Source organism: Oncorhynchus keta, chromosome 10, assembly GCF_023373465.1.
Source record: "Oncorhynchus keta strain PuntledgeMale-10-30-2019 chromosome 10, Oket_V2, whole genome shotgun sequence".
Taxonomy (NCBI): domain Eukaryota; kingdom Metazoa; phylum Chordata; class Actinopteri; order Salmoniformes; family Salmonidae; genus Oncorhynchus; species Oncorhynchus keta.
This window is the reverse complement of record NC_068430.1, coordinates 36,642,260-36,663,171: the sequence shown is the minus strand read 5'-3', so window position 1 is coordinate 36,663,171 and position 20,912 is coordinate 36,642,260. Positions and strand designations below refer to the sequence as shown.

The 20,912-nt window shown below is 45.3% G+C and overlaps 1 protein-coding gene across 3 annotated transcripts in view; it reads left to right on the top strand.

Moving 5' to 3' along the window:
* The window catches only part of LOC118388620 (SLIT-ROBO Rho GTPase-activating protein 3), a 124,302-nt gene that overhangs the window by 45,963 nt on the left and 57,427 nt on the right, over positions 1–20,912 (top strand). For all 3 annotated transcript variants that reach the window (XM_035777863.1, XM_035777862.1, XM_052526949.1), the window contains exon 3: positions 12,724–12,886. In XM_035777863.1, coding sequence (XP_035633756.1) covers positions 12,724–12,886 — 163 coding nt within the window. The remainder of the gene's footprint in view (positions 1–12,723; positions 12,887–20,912) is intronic.

Here is a 20,912-nt window from a genome sequence, read left to right as displayed (position 1 = left end):
GGTGACTGGAATGAGCAGGCGGGAGTTGGATGGATGGGAGGAGGTTATGTTTCCCGTTACAGTCCTCCCAGGCCTGCACGGGACAGTGTGTTTCCCTGGAGCCCGGGACCCGTGGAGCGGAAATGGCCCGGTTTGCCGCAATATAGACAGCATAGCTCCCTCATCCGGCGGTCTCTCTCAGCCTGGGAGATACGTCTAATCTGCATGGGTTCCGGTGGAGCCAGCGAGGATAAAGGTGGAGACTCAGAGCTGGGACCGATAGGAGCTAGGGTGAGAGGTTGTACGGTTGTGTTCTCTCTCTCTCAGACGCTGGTCTATGCGCGAGGCCAACTTGATCAGGGACTCGAGGTTGTCCGGTGGTTCCCGAGTGGCCAGTTCATCTTGGATGGTGTCGGAAAGACCCTTCAAAAAGCACACTGTGAGCGCCTCGTCATTCCAGGTACTCGCTGCTTCCACCGTGCGGAACTGGATGGCATAGTCCGTAACGCTACGCCGACCTTGGTGGAGAATCAGGAGCTGTTTGGCTGAGTCAGGGCCGCTGGTAGGACCTTGAAATACCTGCTTGAATTCTTCAGCAAAGGTAGAGTAGCTGGCACAGCAGGGACTTTGGGCATCCCACACAGCAGTAGCCCAGGCTAGGGATTTTTCCGACAGCAGGGTGATGATATATGCGATCTTGGACCGGTCAGTGGGAAACGACGAGGGTTGCAGCTCGAAGGAGAGAGAACATTTGGTTAAAAAAAACTTACAAGCACTCGGATCACCTGAGAACCGTTGGGGAGGCGGCAGACGAGGTTCAGCCAGGGAGTTAACTGCCACGGGCACTTGAATCTGATGTACTGGGGCAGGAGCGGTTGCTGGGGAAAGTCGATCAGATGTCTGCTTTATGGAAGTCAGCATGTGAATGTCTAGCCATTAAGGCCTCTTGCTGATCCAGAGCAGCTTCATGGCGTGGGACAGCATGGATAAAATGTCCTGGGTACTGGCTGCCTCTGGGTTCATTTTGTTGGCTCTGTGTTTCTGTCAGGACCCGGTTACGAACTCAGGTCTCCGGTGTGAGAAACAATCACTTAGTAAACTGAGCCACTAATAGTCGGCAGAACCCAGAAGATGAGGCAGACACAGCAGTACTAGAGACGGTGATTTAATAAAGAAAAAAGGAAAAGATCTTCAGGCAAAAATATAAATCCACAACGTCAAAAGTAATTCCAAGAGAAAAAATGTATATCCTCCAAGACACAAGGAAAATCCACATAGTGGTAAGAACAGCAGAGAAAAAACAAACCTCAAAAGAATAATCAAAAATAAACAAGAACAAAACCAGAGCACCTCAAGTTCACAGCATGGCTGGGGCTGGGTGCTAACATACAAACACAGAGCAAAGAACTGAGGAAAACTAAGGGTTTAAATACAATCAAGAGAAACGAGGCACAGGTGCAAATAATAACTGGGAACAAGGGAAAACAAAAGGGTCAAAAAGCACAATGGGGGCATCTAGTGACCAAAACCGGAACAACCCTGGCCAAATCCTGACAACTTGAGCGTGCATAACTATTCATTCCCCCAAAGCCAATACTTTGTAGAACCACCTTTTGCAGCCATTACAGCTGCAAGTCTCTTGGGGTTTGTCTCTATAAGCTTGGCACATCTAGCCACTGGAATCTTTGCCCATTTATCAAGGATGGGTTCCGCTGGTGTACAGCAATCTTTAAGTCATACCACATATTCTCAATTGGATTGAGGTCTGAGCTTTGACTTGGCCATTCCAAGCCATTTAAATGTTTCCCCTTAAACCACTCGAGTGTCGCTTAAGCAGTATGCTTAGTGTCATTGTCCTGCTGGAAGGTGAACCTCTGTCCAAGTCTCAAATCTGTGGAAAACTGATACAAGTCTCCCTCAAGAATTTCCTTGTATTTAGCGCCATCCATCATTCGTTCAATTCTGACCAGTTTCTCAGTCCCTGCCGATGAAAAACATTCCCACAGCATGATGCTGCCACCACCATGCTTCACTGTGGGGATGGTGTTCTCGGGGGAATGAGAGGTGTTGGCTTTGCGCCAGACATAGCGTTTTCCTTGATGGCCATAAAGCTACATTTTTTTTCTCATCTGAAGAGAGTCCTTCTTCCATATGTTTGTGGAATCTCCCACAAGCCTTTTTGGCAAACACCAAACGTGTTTGCTTTTTTTCTTTAAGCAATGGCTTTATTTTGGCCACTCTTTCATAAAGCCCAGCTCTGTGGAGTGTAAAGCTTAGTGGTCCTATGCACAGATACTCCAATCTCTGCTGTGGAGCTTTGCAGCTCCTTCAGGGTAATCTTTGGTCTCTTTGTTGCCTCTCTGATTAATGCCTGGTCCATGAGTTTTGGTGGGCGGCCCTCTCTTGGCAGGTTTGTTGTGGTGCCATATTCTTTCCATTTTTTAATGCTGCTCTGTGGGATGTTCAAAGTTTCGGATACTTTTTTTATAACCCAATCCTGATCTGTACTTCTCTACAACTGTTTGGAGAGCTGCCTGGTCTTCATGGTGCCGCGTGCTTGGTGTTGCCCTTTGCTTAGTGATGTTGCAGACTCTGGGGCATTTCAGAACAGGTGTGTATATACAGTTGAAGTTGAAAGTTTACAAACACTTAGGTTGAGTCATTTAAACTCGTTTTTCAACCACTCCACAAATTTCTTGTTAACCAATTATAGTTTTGGCAAGTCGGATAGGACATCTACTTTGTGCATGACACAAGTCATTTTTCCAACATTTGTTTACAGACAGATTATTTCACTTATAATTCACTGTATCACAATTCCAGTGGGTCAGACGTTTACATACACTAGTTGACTGTGCCTTTTAAACAGCTTGGAAAATTCCAGAACATGATATCATGGCTTTAGCAGCTTCTGATAGGCTAATTGACATCATTTGAGTCAATTGGAGGTGTACATGTGAATGTATTTCAAGGCCTACCTTCAAACCCAGTGCCTCTTTGCTTGACATCATGGGAAAATCTAAAGAAATCAGCCAAGACCTCAGAAAAAAATTGTAGACCTCCACAAGTTTGATTCATCCTTGGGAGCAATTTCCAAACGCCTGAAGGTACCACGTTCATCTGTACAAGTATAAACACCATGGGACCACACAGCCGTCATAATAGTACGCAAGTATAAACACCATAGGACCACGCAGCCTTCATACTGCTCATGGAGGAGATGCATTCTGTCTCCTAGAGATGAATGTACTTTGGTGCGAAAAGTGCAAATCAATCCCAGAACAACAGCAAAGGACCTTGTGAAGATGCTGGAGGAAACTGGTATAAAAGTATCTGTATCCACAGTAAAACAAGTCCTATATTGACATAACCTGAAAGGCCGCTCAGCAAGGAAGAAGCCATTGCTCCAAAACTGCCATAAAAAAGCAAGACTACGGTTTGCAACTGTACATGGGAACAAAGATCATACTTTTTGGAGAAATGTCCTCTGGTCTGATGAAACAAAAATAGAACTGTTTGGCCATAATGACCAGTGTTATGTTTGTAGGAAAAAGGGGGAGTGAGGCTTGCAAGTCAAAGAACACCATCCCAACCGTGAAGCACAGGTTTGGCAGCACCATGTTGTGGGGGTGCTTTGCTGCAAGAGGGACTGGTGCACTTCACAAAATAGATGGTATCATGAAGAGGGAAAATTATGTGGATATATTGAAGCATCATCTCAAGACATCAGTCAGGAAGTAAAAGCTTGGTCAGAAATGGGTCTTCCAAATGGACAATGACCCCACGCATACTTCCAAAGTTGTGCAAAATGGCTTAAGGACAACAAAGTCAAGGTATTGGAGTGGCCATCACAAAGTCCTTACCTCAATCCAATATAAAATTTGTGGGCAGAACTGAAAAAGCATGTGCGAGCAAGGAGGCCGACAAACCTGACTCAGTTACACCAGCTCTGTCAGGAGGAATGGGCCAAAATTCAGCCAACTTATTGTGGGAAGGTTGTGGAAGGCTACCCGAAACGTTTGACCCAAATGAGACAATTTAAAGACAATGCTACCAGTAACAAATTGAGTGTATGTAAACTTCTGACCCACTGGGAATGTGCTGAAAGAAGTAAAAGCTGAAATAAATCACTCCCCACAATTATTCTGACATTTCACATTGTTAAAATAAAGTGGTGATCCTAACTGACCTAAGACTTTGAATTGTTGCTAGGATTTAATGTCAGGAATTGTGAAAAACATGTGTTTAAATGTATTTGGCTACGATGTATGCAAACTTCCGACTTCAACTGTAGATTATGTTAATGCATCAGAACATGCAACTCATGTAATGAAGCAGACAATAAAACAGACAATAAAACAAATAATGGCCAAAATAACTTGTGGGAAAACAGCATTCTAAACAGCGCACGTGATAGCAGTTCCATATGTGACAGAGATGAAAATCTATTTCAGGAACTTACGTAGAAAGAGGGGGAATCTAAAGATGCAACAAATAGGATAGGTTGCGAATATGACTCGGATTCTGCCTTTGGCTTCTGGAAAAGGAAAGAAAATGGATAATTAAAACAAATGGAACAGGAGATTAAGGGCATAGCGTTGTGTCCAATAGGGAAGTAAATGCAAATAAATAGAATTACTCCTGTCTATACACAAGCTTGTAGGTCTATGCCTATTTGGGAACCCCAGAATTTGGACAGCTTGCATGGCAATAGGCCTAGCTAATTATTTGCAGCTGTCAGTGAAAAGCATCTCAAATGTGTGAAGATAGTGTCTTGAGAATCATTTAAAATGTTGAGGCAAGAAGGGCAGGGGTATGTGGCAAAGATATAGGCGAGTATCCGCTGTCTCCCGCCAATTATTGTGCATTCATTGTTTCATTGTGTGAGTTATTTGCCCTTAGATTATTTGTTTTAATCAATTCCCCATTACATATGTCACCTGTAGTAAATGTACCGTTAATTCCCATCATTTGGTTACATTAATTTATTACAGTCATTTACCATTCTCATTCTCAGAGTGGAAACATTGTTTGCAGAGTTCACAACCTGCTACACTTGTGAGAAACACGTTTTGGTTTATTTCATAACTATTTATGAGATTTGTAAAAAAATATATATAAAAAAATAATAATCATTGTCTTTTCTTTGGAGTGCTCCACATGAGCAATGAGCATGTGTTTGGTTTATGTGGCAGCAGTCCAAACACATAAAATACACACCCTCATACACTTACCCTCGCCTTATGCCCTTGGGGGAATCCCCGTTTCCATCTTGGCTGGTGGTCCAAATGATTAGCCAAGCAAGGGAAGATTGCAACATAAGCCCTCGTTTTAGTCGGCTTTGGGAGTGTACAGTTATGTTCACTCCGGGGCCTGAAACTCCCCATAATTCAATTCGCGGCAATCCTCTAAGAAAAGTCAGCTACTAATGCACATGATGGCACAAGCAAGTCTCTAAAAAGTTAATGTTTTTGTTTGGTTGTCCTTTGGAAATTGTATAAATAAAACATTTTCCTTCTTCAGAAGTTCCAGCTAGGCAGCCTAACGTTAGTCAGCTAATTAATTTGCTAGCTATCATACAGTATGCGTATATTAATAATGACATATTTAATATAAGTAGACATGCACTCATAATTGACTGTAGCGCATATAATGCAACCACAAGCTACTGGTGGCTGAAAACACAATCATCTTCGGATGAACGAGTGATGAATTTCTGGCCAAGAGTTGTCCATTTAAAAATCATTCCTTCCTCCCTCTCTCGCCTCTTTTTTATTTTTAAAAATGTATTATATATTTATTTTATTCAATTGTATATGTAGCCGATGTGAAATGGCTAGCTAGTTAGCGGTGATGCGCGCTAGTGGCGTTTCAGTCGGTGAAGACACTTGCTCTGAGACCTTGAAGTTGTGGAGCAATGGGTAATGATGCTTTGAGGGTGACTGTTGACGTGTGCAGAGCGTCCCTGGTTCGGGGCGAGGGGACGGACGTAAAGTTTATACTGTTACATTGATGCTGTTAACCTGGATCACTGGCTGCTGCGGGTGGAGGTCTAAAGTGAGTGGTGAGTGTAACCGATGTAAAATGGCTAGCTAGTTAGCGGCGAGGCCAGCAAGTGGCGTTTCAATCGGTGACGTCACTTGCTCTGAGACCTTGAAGTAGTGGTTCCCCTTGTTCTGCAAGGGCTGCTGCTTTTGTGGAGCGATGGGTAACGATGTTTGGAGGGTGACTGTTGACGTGTGCAGAGCCTCCCTGGTTCGCGCCCAGGTCGGGGTTAGGGGACGGAACGTAAAGTCTATACCGTTACATATACTCATCAGACGTCATCAGAAGTGTTCACTTAATTTGAGGGCTGAGGGGATAAGGTGTGTATTTTAAGTGTTTGGACTGCAACCACTGTCCTAATAATGTTGAGGGAGAGCGCGCGCCTGAACACGCATAGACATACTTGGCCTGCTGCACGGAAATGTGTTGTTGTTTTTTAACATGGACTGCTAATGAATGATAATATATTAATTAATTAGTTCCTCACTATTGGAAAAAGTTATTGGAAAAATCATTCCAACAATCTCCCCCTTGATATAATCACCAATCCTCGATGTGAAAGAGCAATGGAAGTTATAGGCCTATTGCTGCATTGGCCTATAGAGTATGAGTTCCATGCGCTCATTTCTTTAGATGCCATATTACAAAGGCTGTGGATCTTGAGGTGACTTTTAACTTTTAGAATGTTATGAGTAACCACGTGACCAATGCTTTTCCGAAACTAAAAGGTTATTATTGAAATGGAACTGTTCCATGAAAATGCGCATAGGAAAAAAGATACCATGCGTAAGACATATCTTTTGTAACGCATATCTAAAATGCTTTTTATTGTAACCTCTGCTCGGCATCAGACTAATTTCCACTCAAATGAGAATTCACCCACGGACATTTTATCAGCAGACAACTGATGTGTAGCTACTTTTCGTTGTAGCCATCCAACTTTTCTATGGTAAAATGCAAGAGTAACTTTAAGAAAAACATTAGGAAATGTATCTGGCTACATTCTTTCTACAATAAACAGAAATATGATGTCCATGCATAGTTTTTGCAAAAATGCCTGTTTTTTTTAAATTGATTGCTCATTTAGCATACTTGTGTGGCTGACAGCTTAATAGAGTTGCACATCTGTTGTTAACCGATGGAAATGAAGCTATTTTCTGCCGAATGTGTTACACAAATATATTTTCTGTTAAGGAAAACTATAGTTGCATGTCCCTGATCACTCAATTGAATAAAACCCACACTGTTGACCCCTGTCAATACACAGCTGGACTCAACTGCTCCCGCTTTATCCAGATGTGCCATTTACAAACAAACACGTGACTGAACTACGGTAAGCTTCATCATGTAAAATAATGTTATAGTTGGAATGAAGAACACAATCTTCTAACATATTTCACAAGTTAACTGCAGGTATTTACTTAAAAAGTAGTTACAAATATTAAAATGTATAGTTAAAACTTCAAAGAAATAGTTTAGACAATATTGATGGTATTGAAAAACCAAATACCCTAGTATACTGAATATATGGTATACCGCCTGAGCGTACTGAGGTCTGATTTAGGATCATACTGTCTGTCTGATAAGGAGGCACTGTTATAGTAATGCTAGAGTTGTGACCTGTGGGTTTATAACCCACTGTTCCATTACTATAAAACCGGGGCTGCATTTATCACTCAGTGAAAATAATCAGCTCCCTTCCTCTCTCTCTCTCTCTCTCTCTCTCTCTCTCTCTCTCTCTCTCTCTCTCTCTCTCTCTCTCTCAGAGCAGAGATGTGTCCTGCTGCAGCCACACAGGCCTAATTGCTTGTCTTTTTGCTCCAAGTTTCTGTGAAATGAGGAAGGCAGCTGGGGAGAAGAGAGCCTGTGTCCTTTTGTCTCTTCCCTCAGGAAAAGGGTTTAACCCACAGCACAGAGAAACAGCCTGGCCAGATTCTCAGATGTCTCTTTTCGGAGGCTCTGCTTATAGTTATGGTCTAGTGGTGTGGGTGGGTGGGTTTTTGCAGTGTTGGCAGTTTCAGTGCTGCATTGAACGTCACAATGAATAGGCTGCTTTGTCACAGAGCATTGGAGCTCCCTCCCCATCTCTCTCTGTCTGTCTGTCTGTCTGTCTGTCTGTCTGTCTGTCTGTCTGTCTGTCTGTCTGTCTGTCTGTCTGTCTGTCTGTCTCGCCTTGGTCTTAGTATTTTGTGTTTTCGTTATTTATTTGGTCAGGCCAGGGTGTGACATGGGTTTATTTTGTGGTGTGTTTTTGTATTGGGGTTGTGGTTGAGTAGGTATTGGGATTGTGGTTGAGTAGGGTTGTCTAGCATAGTCTATGGCTGCCTGAGGCGGTTCTCAATCAGAGTCAGGTGATTCTCGTTGTCTCTGATCGGGAACCATATTTAGGTAGCCTGGGTTTCACTGTGGGTTTGTGGGTGATTGTTCCTGTCTTTGTGTTTGCACCAGATAGGGCTGTTTCGGTTTTCTTTATTTCATTTTGTTATTTTTGTAGTTTCTGTATGTATAGTTTTCCTTCATTAAAATATCATGAATCATCATCACACTGCATTTTGGTCCGATCCTTGTTCTACCTCTTTGTCAGAGGAGGAGATAGAAGAGAGCCGTTACAGAATCACCCTACCCGGACCAAGTGGCGTGGTAACAGGCAACAGCGACAGCAGGAGCAGCGATCACAGGACTTCTGGACTTGGGAGGAGATATTGGACGGAAAAGGACCCTGGGCTCAGCCTGGTGAATATCGACGCCCCAAAGAAGAACTGGAGGCAGAGAAAGCGGAGAGGGGCTGGTATGAAGAGGCAGCACAGCGACGCGGATGGAAGCCTGAGAGTCAGCCCCAAAAATGTCTTGGGGGGGGGGGGGCTGGGGGCTCACAGGGAGTATGGCTATGCCAGGTAGGAGACCTGCGCAAACTCCCTGTGCTTACCGGGGGGCTAGAGAGACCGGGCAGGTACCGTGTTATGCTATGGAGCGCACGGTGTTTCCAGTGCGGGTGCATAGCCCGGTGCGGTTCATACCAGCTCTTTGTAGAGTGGACATCGAGCCAGGTAAGGTTGGGCAGGCTTGGTGCTCAAGAGCTCCAGTGCGCCTGCACGGTCCGGTCTATCCAGAGCCACCTCCACACACCAGTCCTCCGGTGGCAGCTCCCCGCACCAGGCTTCCTGTGCGTGTTCTCGGTCCAGTTCCACCAGTGCCAGCACCACGCATCAGGCCTACAGTGCGCCTCGCCTCTCCAGCGCTGTCGGAGTCTCCCGCCTGTCTAGCGCTATCAGAGCCTTCCTTCTCTCCTGCGCTGCTGGAGTCTCCTGCCTGTTTAGCGCAGCCAGAGCTGCCAGTCTGCATGGAGCAGCCAGAGCTGCCAGTCTGCATGGAGCAGACAGAGCTGCCAGTCTGCATGGAGCAGCCAGAGCTGCCAGTCTGCATGGAGCAGCCAGAGCTGCCAGTCTGCATGGAGCAGCCAGAGCTGCCAGTCTGCATGGAGCAGCCAGAGCTGCCAGTCTGCATAGAGCTGCCAGTCTGCATGGAGCAGCCAGAGCTGCCAGTCTGCATGGAGCAGCCAGAGCTGCCAGTCTGCATGGAGCAGCCAGAGCTGTCAGTCTGCATGGAGCAGCCAGAGCTGTCAGTCTACATGGAGCAGCCAGAGCTGTCAGTCTACATGGAGCAGCCAGAACTGCCAGTCTGCATGGAGCAGCCAGAGCTGCCAGTCTGCATAGAGCTGCCAGTCTGCATGGAGCAGCCAGAGCTGTCAGTCTGCATGGAGCAGCCAGAGCTGTCAGTCTGCATGGAGCAGCCAGAGCTGTCAGTCTACATGGAGCAGCCAGAGCTGTCAGTCTACATGGAGCAGCCAGAACTGCCAGTCTGCATGGAGCAGCCAGAGCAGCTAGATCTGCCAGTCAGCCATGATCTTCCAGATCTGCCAGTCAACCAGACTCTTCCAGATCTGCCAGTCAACCAGACTCTTCCAGATCCGCCAGCCAGCCAGGATCTGCCGGAGCAAATACCTGCCTGAGCTTCCTCTCAGTACTGGGCTTCCCCTCAGTCCCGGGCTTCCCCTCAGTCCCGGGCTTCCCCTCAGTCCCGGGCTTCCCCTCAGTCCCGAGCTTCCCCTCAGTCCCGAGCTTCCCCTCAGTCCCGAGCTGCCCCTCAGTCCAGTGGGGTCCTTGGTGAGGGTTATTAGGCCAAGGTCGGCGGCGAGGGTCGCCAATCAAAGGACGCGTTACAGGGGGACTAAGACTTGGTTGGAGTGGGGTCCACGTCCAGAGCCGCCACCGTGGACAGACGCCCTGCCGGACCCTACCCTTGGGTTTAGGTGTGCGGCCGGGAGTCCGCACCTTGGGGGGTTCTGTCACGCCTTGGTAGTTTCTGTATGTATAGTTTTCCTTCATTAAAATATCATGAATCATCATCACGCTGCATTTTGGTCCGATCCTTGTTCTACCTCTTCGTCAGAGGAGGAGATAGAAGAGAGCTGTTACTGTCTGTCTGTCTGTCTCTCGCCCTGAGCTCCTATCATGGTAAACAACTGTCTTTTTTTTAATATTCAGGGAAAATAAGTGACTTTACGAGCAGATTAATATTTTATCAGGGATTAAAGTTTGGAGGTGCCTGCTCAGCATTTTTTGACGAAACATTTGGAGGAGTATGGTACTATTGACAGAGAGCCTTGTGAATGGAGTCTTGTTGCTTGGATGACTAAGGTGTGTGTATGTGAGAGAGCCTGGTTGTGCTTAAGGAAGGGATTAAGCATCTCTGGCCACTCTAAGGGATTAGGAGAGGATAGAGGTGCCTGGTCTCTAGGCCTCTCATCCACAAACACCAATTACACAGCGAGGAGCTACGACTCTAACAGCCAGATAGTTCACTCAACCGGAACTGTTGCGGAATGAGGGCTGTGCTGAGACAGAAAATAGGCCATCCCAGAAGGCAAGGAAAACATGATTCATCACATTGAGTTTTTATTGTAGTTAGAGAGTCACCCCCGGTCTATTGTTTCCTCTATCTAGTCTCCCTGAGACAATTAATCACTTTGCCATAGCAACAGAAAGTTCAGTTTAATCATTCTATTATCACTAGTGACCTCTTGATTATTGAGCTGGCCCCAATTTGGTTTAATTGGGAGATTTTCATCTCATTCAAATTACTTTCCCATTCCTTTTGATTCCAAACCTGTAAAAGTCCTTTTTAAACCGTGATCAGCTGGAGAATGCTCAATCAGACCTGTCTCAGCAAATGCAGAAGTCTGAAAACCTGCTTTCATAGTTCAATATTAGACACATCCATTTTCTGTCTAACTTCTTTTTCGCACCGAGCATCCTTCCTCAAACGGTGAGTTGACCTGCTATAGCATCTTGCCAGAGTCTTAGAGAGTATGTATATATGGTTGTGGTAGAACCATATGGCTGTACAGTATATTAGCTGTGTCCATTGTGGTGTCTTGCTGTGGGGGTATGTGGGGGAATAATGGTAACAGCACTGTAGAGCAGACATATATCAGCTTCTTAGAGGTGATTAGCATTGCGGAAGCTCTCTGTAGAGGGGAGCCTTTGATGTTAATGCTCATCATTTTTCTTTGCAACAAGTACATGTGCAGTTTTCACCACGGCTCAGTGAAACCCTCTGCTGCTATCAGTGTGTGTGTGTGTGTGGGGGGGGGGCATTGTGTTTTTGTGTGACTGTGTATGAGTCCACGTGTGTGTGTGTGAACATACACTGGAGGGGGATGTAGTGAAAGCTGATTACGCTTCAGTCAGAGCCCATGCCTCTCAGGGTCATTATGGTAACCAGCGTTAAGGATTTAAGCAATCAATGCCGTGTCAAACTGGAGCGCTGCGAGGAGAAACGAATGGCGTCTATTCTAGGCTAGCGCCATCACTGTAGAGCAGGGGAGTCAAACTCATTCCATGGAAGGCCTAGTGTCTGCAGATTTTTGTTTTTTTCCTTTCAATTAAGACCTAGACAACCAGGTGAGGGGAGTTCTTTACTAATTAGTGACATTAATTCATCAGTCAAGTCCGGCCCTCCATGGAATGAGATTGACATGTGCCGTAGAGGGAGGGAAAGAGAGCGGGAGAGGGAGGGAGAGATGGCGGAAAGGGAACAGAGATATATAAGGAGGGAATTAGATGGAGAGAGACAGAGAAAGTGGGAATAAGTGAGGGGGAAATAAGTGAGAGAGAGAGAGAGGCAGAGAAAGCGAGAGTGTAGTGTGATGTCAGTGTGGTTAAGTCTCTGCAGTCAGCCAACAATGGGATCATGTAGCAGCTGTATTGTTTTCTTGGAACAGGAATCGGTCTCAGAAGCCCTATTTGTTTACTCCAACAATGCCTGTGTGTGTGTTGTGTTGCCTGTGTGTTGTCTACCCAGCGCGACCCTGGGCAATATAGGCTGCTCACTCATATTCACCGGGGATGGGCTATGCTTAACTTAATGGCAAGTCATCAACCTGTCAGTCCGTCTGGTGCACAAAATAAATTATTAGGGTGAAGTCGAAGACTTCTGCTGTGGGACAGACAGATATTTGTTCTGACCATCAACTTTGTCTCTTTATACGCCGATGTGTTGAGCCTGTTGAATAGACACGCTAATCAGGTAGTAGCCCTTAGAAATATTGAAATGATGAAAGCAGAGACAACCACAGGTATGTTACAGTAACCCTTTGCTGATCACTCTAACGTCACCTCTTCTCTGTGTTGTGTTCAGGAAAGACCAGCACCTGCTGTCCAGTGTGAACTGCTGGTACCTGGTACTGAACCAGACCAGGAGGGAAAGCAGGGACCACGCCACCCTCAACGACATCTACACCAACAATGTCATCGTCCGCCTCGCCCAAATCAGCGAGGACGTCATCCGCCTCTTCAAGAAGGTCTGTCTGTCATCCTTCTGTCCGTCTGCCTGTCTCTCTGTTTACTCCTCTCCTTATCACCTGTGCTCATGTGTTCAGAGTTGAAGATACAAATGAGCACTATCTTTTATTGTTCGCTTGCTCACCAGTAATGGGCATGATGTCAATTGTCCATTCTCTTAAGATCCTAATCATATACAAATAACACCAGATCTCATCGCTCTTTTGCTTAAGGTTACGACCACATTCAAAACAGTTTTCACCTGAGCCTTTGAAATGAGTGAAAGAAACCAATTTTCCTCTATCCTTTCCATATTCCATCTTTAGTATACCGATTTGATGGTTGAGACTCTGTAAGCAGTGATGTTTTTTGAGAAGCTCCATTATCAGCTGACCCGTATTCCAGCACATTGGATTTGTATACCTCTGTCGGGCATAAATAAGTTCCATGTGGCCTGTGGAGTAGTAGTGCAGCAGTAGGGTTAAGATAGAGCAGGGCAGGGTACCCCCTGGCCCCCTAACCACCCATGGGCCCCTGCTGGTGTGAGCAGCATCTGGCCCTGTGTCAGCACATAGCAGAGATGACTGAGGTCTAACCCAAACACCAGACCCCTGTTTACACCTGGCAGGCTTTCCTAGAGGTGAGACCCAACCCGCGCTGCCAGCCTCCATTCACACACTACTGAGAGTGTGTGTGTGTGTGTGTGTGTGTGTGTGTGTGTGTGTGTGTGTGTGTGTGTGTGTGTGTGTGTGTGTGTGTGTGTGTGTGTGTGTGTCAGCAGGAATGTGAATGGGGGAAACAAGCAACACATGCTTTAGGGAGCACCAGTCAGGGCTGAAAACAGAACAACACAGCCTCCTGTTAGTCAGTACAGTTCCCTCAAGTAGCTTTTCCCCTGGCTGGTAATATGAATGGAGCTACACGTCCTTGCTGGCAGGCCTCGCAGTGACAATGGATAACATGTCAAAGAAATATGCTGCCTAGCTTTGTAGCTGTCAAGTAAATGCATGGAGGAGAGAGCTGAATAGGCTACAAGTCGATTACGCAGCCCCGATGATGAAAGAAAGACCCGGTGTTGCCCAAGATTTCTGATATCCAGATAGTCATAAATGAAAACTCCATAAATAGGGCATGAGTTTTTCCTGACCATGTCATCTAAACTTTGACCTGACCACGGAAAAACTCTGTGCCTTTTCTAGACAGGATCTGTTCTGGGAAAAATACACAGGTCTTGTTGTAGTATTTCTCTCCTCAGTTAGGTGTTCTCTGTTGGAGGTTTAGTAGCCTCAGAGTCTGGTTGATTTTGTCAGCCAATCAAATCTGCTCTACAGTCAATACAATACAAAATGTAATAACAATTACGGAATTAAAGGTTCGCTAAATGAGAAGGAGTGGGCTACAACGAACAACCAACACGAAGGCTGTTGTTCTGAATCATGGTGTTATATGTTCACAAGGATGGGGAGCACAGCATATTATAGCTTCAATTTTAGCTAGCTGGCTAACTCAGCTAGCTATCCGGCTAGCTGGGTGGCTAACTTAGCTAGCTATCTGGCTAGCTGGGTGGCTAACTTAGCTAGCTATCTGGCTAGCTGGCTGGCTAACTTAGCTAGTTATCTGGCTAGCTGGCTTGCTAACTCTATCTTCTCTACATCGATTTGATGCAGTCAAGACAGGCACTGTCATGGGATGATAAGAGAACCAGCATCTAACGTTACAAATTTGTATGACTAGCGCAAGCCATCATGGCTACCTTTAAGTCTCACTCTCCTTCTCACAAACATATATACACCGGCCCCTCCTCTGCCCGCTGCTGTAGAAGCAGCAGAACAGTCTGCAAAAAAACCAACGTTATTTCGACTACAGTGGGGCAAAAAAGTATTTAGTCAGCCACCAATTGTGCAAGTTCTCCCACTTAAAAAGATGAGAGAGGCCTGTAATTTTCATCATAGGCACACTTCAACTATGACAGACAAAATGAGAAGAAAAAATCCAGACAATCACATTGTAGAATTTTTAATGAATTTATTTGCAAATTATGGTGGAAAATAAGTATTTGGTCAATAACAAAAGTTTATCTCAATACTTTGTTATATACCCTTTTTGGCAATGACAGAGGTCAAACGTTTTCTGTAAGTCTTCACAAGGTTTTCACACACTGTTGCTGGTATTTTGGCCCATTCCTCCATGCAGATCTCCTATAGAGCAGTGATGTTTTGGGGCTGTTGCTGGGCAACACGGACTTTCAACTCCCTCCAATGATTTTCTGTGGGGTTGAGGTCTGGAGACTGGCTAGGCCACTCCAGGATCTTGAAATGCTTCTTACGAAGCCACTACTTCGTTGCCCGGGCGGTGTGTTTGGGATCATTGTCATCCTGAAAGACCCAGCCACGTTTCATCTTCAATGCCCTTGCTGATGGAAGGAGGTTTTCACTCAAAATCTCACGATACATGGCCCCATTCATTCTTTCCTTTACACGGATCAGTCGTCCTGGTCCCTTTGCAGAAAAACAGCCCCAAAGCATGATGTTTCCACCCCCATGCTTCACAGTAGGTATGGTGTTCTTTGGATGCAACTCAGCATTCTTTGTCCTCCAAACACGACGAGTTGAGTTTTTACCAAAAAGTTATATTTTGGTTTCATCTGACAATATGACATTCTCCCAATCTTCTTCTGGATCATCCAAATGCTCTCTAGCAAACTTCAGATGGGCCTGGACATGTACTGGCTTAAGCAGGGGGACACGTCTGGCACTGCAGGATTTGAGTCCCTGGCGGCGTAGTGTGTTACTGATGGTAGGTTTTGTTACTTTGGTCCCAGCTCTCTGCAGGTCATTCACTAGGTCCCCCCATGTGGTTCAGGGATTTTTGCTCACTTGTGATCATTTTGACCCCATGGGGTGAGATCTTGCGTGGAGCCCCAGATCGAGGGAGATTATCAGTGGTCTTGTATGTCTTCCATTTCCTAATAATTGCTCCCACAGTTGATTTCTTCAAACCTAGCTTCTTACCTATTGCAGATTCAGTCTTGCCAGCCTGGTGCAGGTCTACAATTTTGTTTCTGGTGTCCTTTGACAGCTCTTTGGTCTTGGCCATAGTGGAATTTGGAGTGTGACTGTTTGAGGTTGTGGACAGGTGTCTTTTATACTGATAACAAGTTCAAACAGGTGCCATTAATACAGGCAACGAGTGGAGGACAGAGGAGCCTCTTAAAGAAGAATTTACAGGTCTGTGAGAGCCAGAAATCTTGCTTGTTTGTAGGTGACCAAATACTTATTTTCCACCATAATTTGCAAATAAATTAATAAAAAATCCTACAATGTGATTTTCTCGATTTGTTTTCTCATTTTGTCTGTCATAGTTGAAGTGTACCTATGATGAAAATTACAGGCCTCTCTCATCTTTTTAAGTGGGAGAACTTGCACAATTGGTGGCTGACTGAATACTTTTTTGCCCCACTGTATATGGATATCCTAAAACAGTGGCAAACCACTGCTAAATTGTTGCCACCGCTGCAAGAAATATGATGTAATTGAAGAAATATGTATATTTCTGCTGAGACATACTTTTATAGTCGTTGACTCAATGATTGAAAGTCTATGGGAACATCTAGCATGTCCCCCCGCTACACTTGTCACCACTGTTGAAATAAATGCTAGGGGAAACACTGTGATTGTCTAGGTCAGTACTTCCCAACCAGCGGTACTAGGACCCTTGGGGGTACTTGACCTATCCACAGGGGGTTCTTAAGAAGACTTATGAGACCATAGACCTACTTGTAAAAGGGGGGTACTTCAGGGGTACTCCGGCAGGGCAATTGGTGGTACAGTAACAGTTGGTGGTACAGTAACAGAAAATAGTTGGGAACCACTGGTCTAGGTTGCCTGTCTGGTATGGTAATGTCTGGTTTCTCACATCTGTGGGAACATTATCAAGGTCTCACAATCTGTTTAACAAAGAAGTAATTGACGCATGTACAGGTAATTAGGTACCATTTTCAGGTAGTTATTGATGTTTAAAGTACTCCTGTCAAGCCATGGCTCAGTCGAGAACTGCAAGATCTCAGTGGGGTGCACAGTTCAAAATTTGGTCAAGAAAAATAGAACAAACCATTTCAATCAGGCTCCACTGTGTTCATTTTTTAGAGATAAGAGAGAATTTCATGAATGTATTATTTTTGTCTCGACAGCCAGAGCAGTTTTAGGCCAGCGCTATCTGACTTGACACATCCATATTCTTACTTGTCCACTCTCTGCTCTGCTCCCTCAGTGCCTCTGCAGTACATTCTCACTCTGCAGTATGTCTGACATCAGAGCCACCCATGCATACAAATGCCATTCACCAGCTGCCAGGAGTCTTTCACATATTTCTCACAAAAAGAGCTTCCCACTTATCATGTTCAGGCAAAGACACTTTCATATCTGATTTAACATGACATATTTCCTGTCCTCCTTGGGAGTTTTGATGATGAAGGTAAAATAAAATAACAATTTGCCTCTCTCTCTCTCTCTCTCCGGCTTGCTATCTTTGCTCAGTATAGTTTAAAGGGCGGACCTCAGAGGGACGCACAAACATTGTCCAATCAAAGAAAGCTCCTAAAATTCCATCTCAGCTGGCCCCTCCTCCTGTTGCTATGAGCCCCTCTCTACATGATTGATTGCACATTCCAATTTTGACTCATCAGCCTGCGTATGTTAGGGCTTGATTTTGATGGTTAGAACTTCTACCTGGTTGGCATAACCCATACAAAGATGCGCGGTCAAATATGAAAAGGGTGTGTGTCTGCCTTCAGGCAAGCTTACTTGCATCTACCTGTATCTCTCTCTCTCTCTCTCGTTGTTCATGTGCGCGCATGTTTAGAGATTAGCCCTGGTGCTTGGCTCTGTGCTGTAGATTCAGAGTGTAGCAGTGCTGCTGGCTCTATCGATCCCACAGTTTTACCCTCCATATGATTTATGTCCAGGGAGGGCCACCATAGCAGGCAGAACCATAAATCCTAGCAGACATGGATGTATAGGGACCATATATCAGATTCAGTATACCTAGAGCTAGGGCCTGGAACATTATGGCGTCTTAGACAGCGGAGGCTTTGGGCACACTGTGGGAGTGTGAAAAGTCCTTTATGTGTGTGTGGGTAGTATTAAGGATACTGTTAACAATGAAATAGAGTTTGAGATTAAATACTCAAGGTATGTGCTCTAGAAAAAAACTTTTCTGAAAAGGTTAGTCAGAGTCGTACTTCTGTGAAGTAATTAAAGGTGTTATATCCTTTGTGCCTCTACTTGATTTTCTGCAAAAACACAGTAATGTGTGATGTGGGTGGATTCACATGCCCCTGTAGCCTCAATCTAAGAACAGTTTGTTTTCTGTGGCATGTACCGCCGTGCTGGCAATTAGGTTCTCTCACTGAGCTCCCACAATACCAGGTGTGTTCCCCACACTCGTCATCACTAGGTAGGTTGTGTGGGATGGGTGTAAATGCTGCAGTATTTCTGTCCTCTGTAAAACACATGACTTTATAGTCCTCCTCCATCTTGAAGGCTGATAGGAAAACTGAATGTCACTGACAAGTCAAGCTTCCGTCAGTTACAGCTTCTTTCTCAAGACTCAAGACTTTTGAAAAACAACACTGTACATGACATGCCAAAATGACAATCTGGATATTGGTTGACAACAGGAAAAAGATGAAACGGCTGATTGTGCCTTTTCTGAGCTTGAGTCATTACTGATGTTAGCTACTTAATAAATCAAATCAAATTGTAATAGTAACATGCGCCGAATACAACAGGTTACAGTTCAATGCTTACTGACGAGGCCCTAACCAACAATGCAGTTGAAAAAAATATGTATAAGAATAAGAAATAAAAGTAACAAGCTATTAAAGCGCTGCAGTTAACTAACAATAGCGAGACTATATACAGGGGGAGTCAATGTGCAGGGGCACCGGTTAGTTGAGGTAATATGTAGGTAGAGTTATTAAAGTGACTATGCATAGATGATAACAACAAAGAGTAGCAGAGGTTTAAAAGAGTGGGAGGGGGGCAATGCAAATAGTCTGGGTGGCCATTTGAATAGATGTTCAGGAGTCTTATGGCTTGGGGGTAGAAGCTGTTTAGAAACCTCTTGGGCCTAGACTTGGCGCTCCGGTCCTGCTTGCCGTGCAGTAGCAGAGAGAACAGTCTATGACTAGGGTGGCTGGAGTCTTTGCCAATTTTTAGGACCTTCCTCTGACACCGCCTGGTATAGAGGTCCTGGATGGCAGGAAGCTTTGCCCCAGTGATGTACTGGGCCGTTCGCACTACCCTCTGTAGTGCCTTGCGGTCCGAGGCCGAGCAGTTACCATACCAGGCAGTGATGCTGTTGATGGTGCAGCTGTAGAACCTTTTGAGAATCTGAGGACCCATGCCAATTCTTTTCAGTCTCCTGAGGGGGAATAGGTTTGCTTGGACCATGTTAGTTTGTTGGTGATGAGAATGGGGACGTGCTCGGTCCTCTTTTTCCTGTAATCCACAATCATCTCCTTTGTCCTGGTCACATTGAGGGAGAGGTTGTTGTCCTGGCACCACACGGCCAAGTCTCTGACCTCCTCCCTATAGGATGTCTCGTTGTTGTCGGTGATCAAGCCTACCACTGTTGTGTCATCGGGCAAACTTAATGATGGTGCTGGAGTCGTGCCTAGCCGTGCAGTCATGAGTGAACAGGGAGTATAGGAGGGGACTGAGCATGCACCTGAAGGGCCCCTGTGTTGAGGATCAGCGTAGCAGATGTGTTGTTACCTACCCTTACCACCTGGGTGCGGCCTGTCAGAAAGTCCAGGATTCAGTTGCAGAGGGAGGTGTTTAGTCCCAGGATCCTTAGCTTATTGATGAGCTTTGAGGGCACTGTGGTGTTGAACACTGACCTGTAGTCAATGATTTGCATTCTCACGTAGGTGTTCCTTTTGTCCGGGTGGGAAAGGGAAGTGTGGGGTGCAATAGAGATTGCATCTTCTGTGGATGTGTTGAGGCGGTATGCAAATTGGAGTGGATCTAGGGTTTCTGGGATAATGGTGTTGATGTGAGCCATGACCAACCTTTCAAAGCACTTTGTGGCTACAGATGTGAGTGCTACGGGTCAGTAGTCATTTAGGCAGGTTACCTTAGTGTTCTTGGGCACAGGCACTATTGTGGTCTGCTTAACACATGTTGGTATTACATACTCAGACAGGGAGAGGTTGAAAATGTCAGTGAAGACACTTGCCCGTTGGTCTGCCAATGCTCGGAGTACACATCCTGGTAATCCATCTTGCCCTGCGGTCTTGAGAGTGTTGACCTGTTTAAAGGTCTTACTGACATCGGCTGCTGAACAGCTGGTACTCTCATGCATGTTTCGATGTTATTTGCCTCGAAGCGAGGCTTCCGGGTTCCGGGTTAGAGTCCCGCTCCTTGAAAGCGGCAGTGTGGATGTTGCCTGTAATTTTTTATATTTTATTTATCCGTTATTTTACCAGGTAAGTTGACTTAGAACACGTTCTCATTTGCAGCAACGACCTGGGGAATCGTTACAGGGGAGAGGAGGGGGATGAATGAGCCAATTGTAAACTGGGGATTATTAGGTGACCTTGATGGTCAGATTGGGAATTTAGCTTTAGTAATCCATGGCTTCTGGTTGGGGTATGTACATATGGTCACTGTAGGGACAACGTCATCAATGCGCTTATTGATGAAGCCAATGACAGATGTGGTGTACTCCTCAATGCCATCGGCGGAATCCCGGAACATATTCCAGTCTGTGCTAGCAAAACAATCCTGTAGCTTAGCATCTGCTTCATCTGACCACTTTTTTATTATTGATCTAACACTGGTGCTTCCTGCTTTAAGCAGGCATCAGGAGGATAGAAATATGAGAGTTTTTTCCCCTCTTGTTGCACATTTAACATGATGATAGAAATTTGGTAAAACGGATTTAAGTTTCCCTGCATTAAAGTCCCTGGCTACTAGGAGCGCCGCCTCTGGGTGAGCGTTTTCTTTTTTGTTTATGGCGGAATACAGCTCATTCATTGCTGTC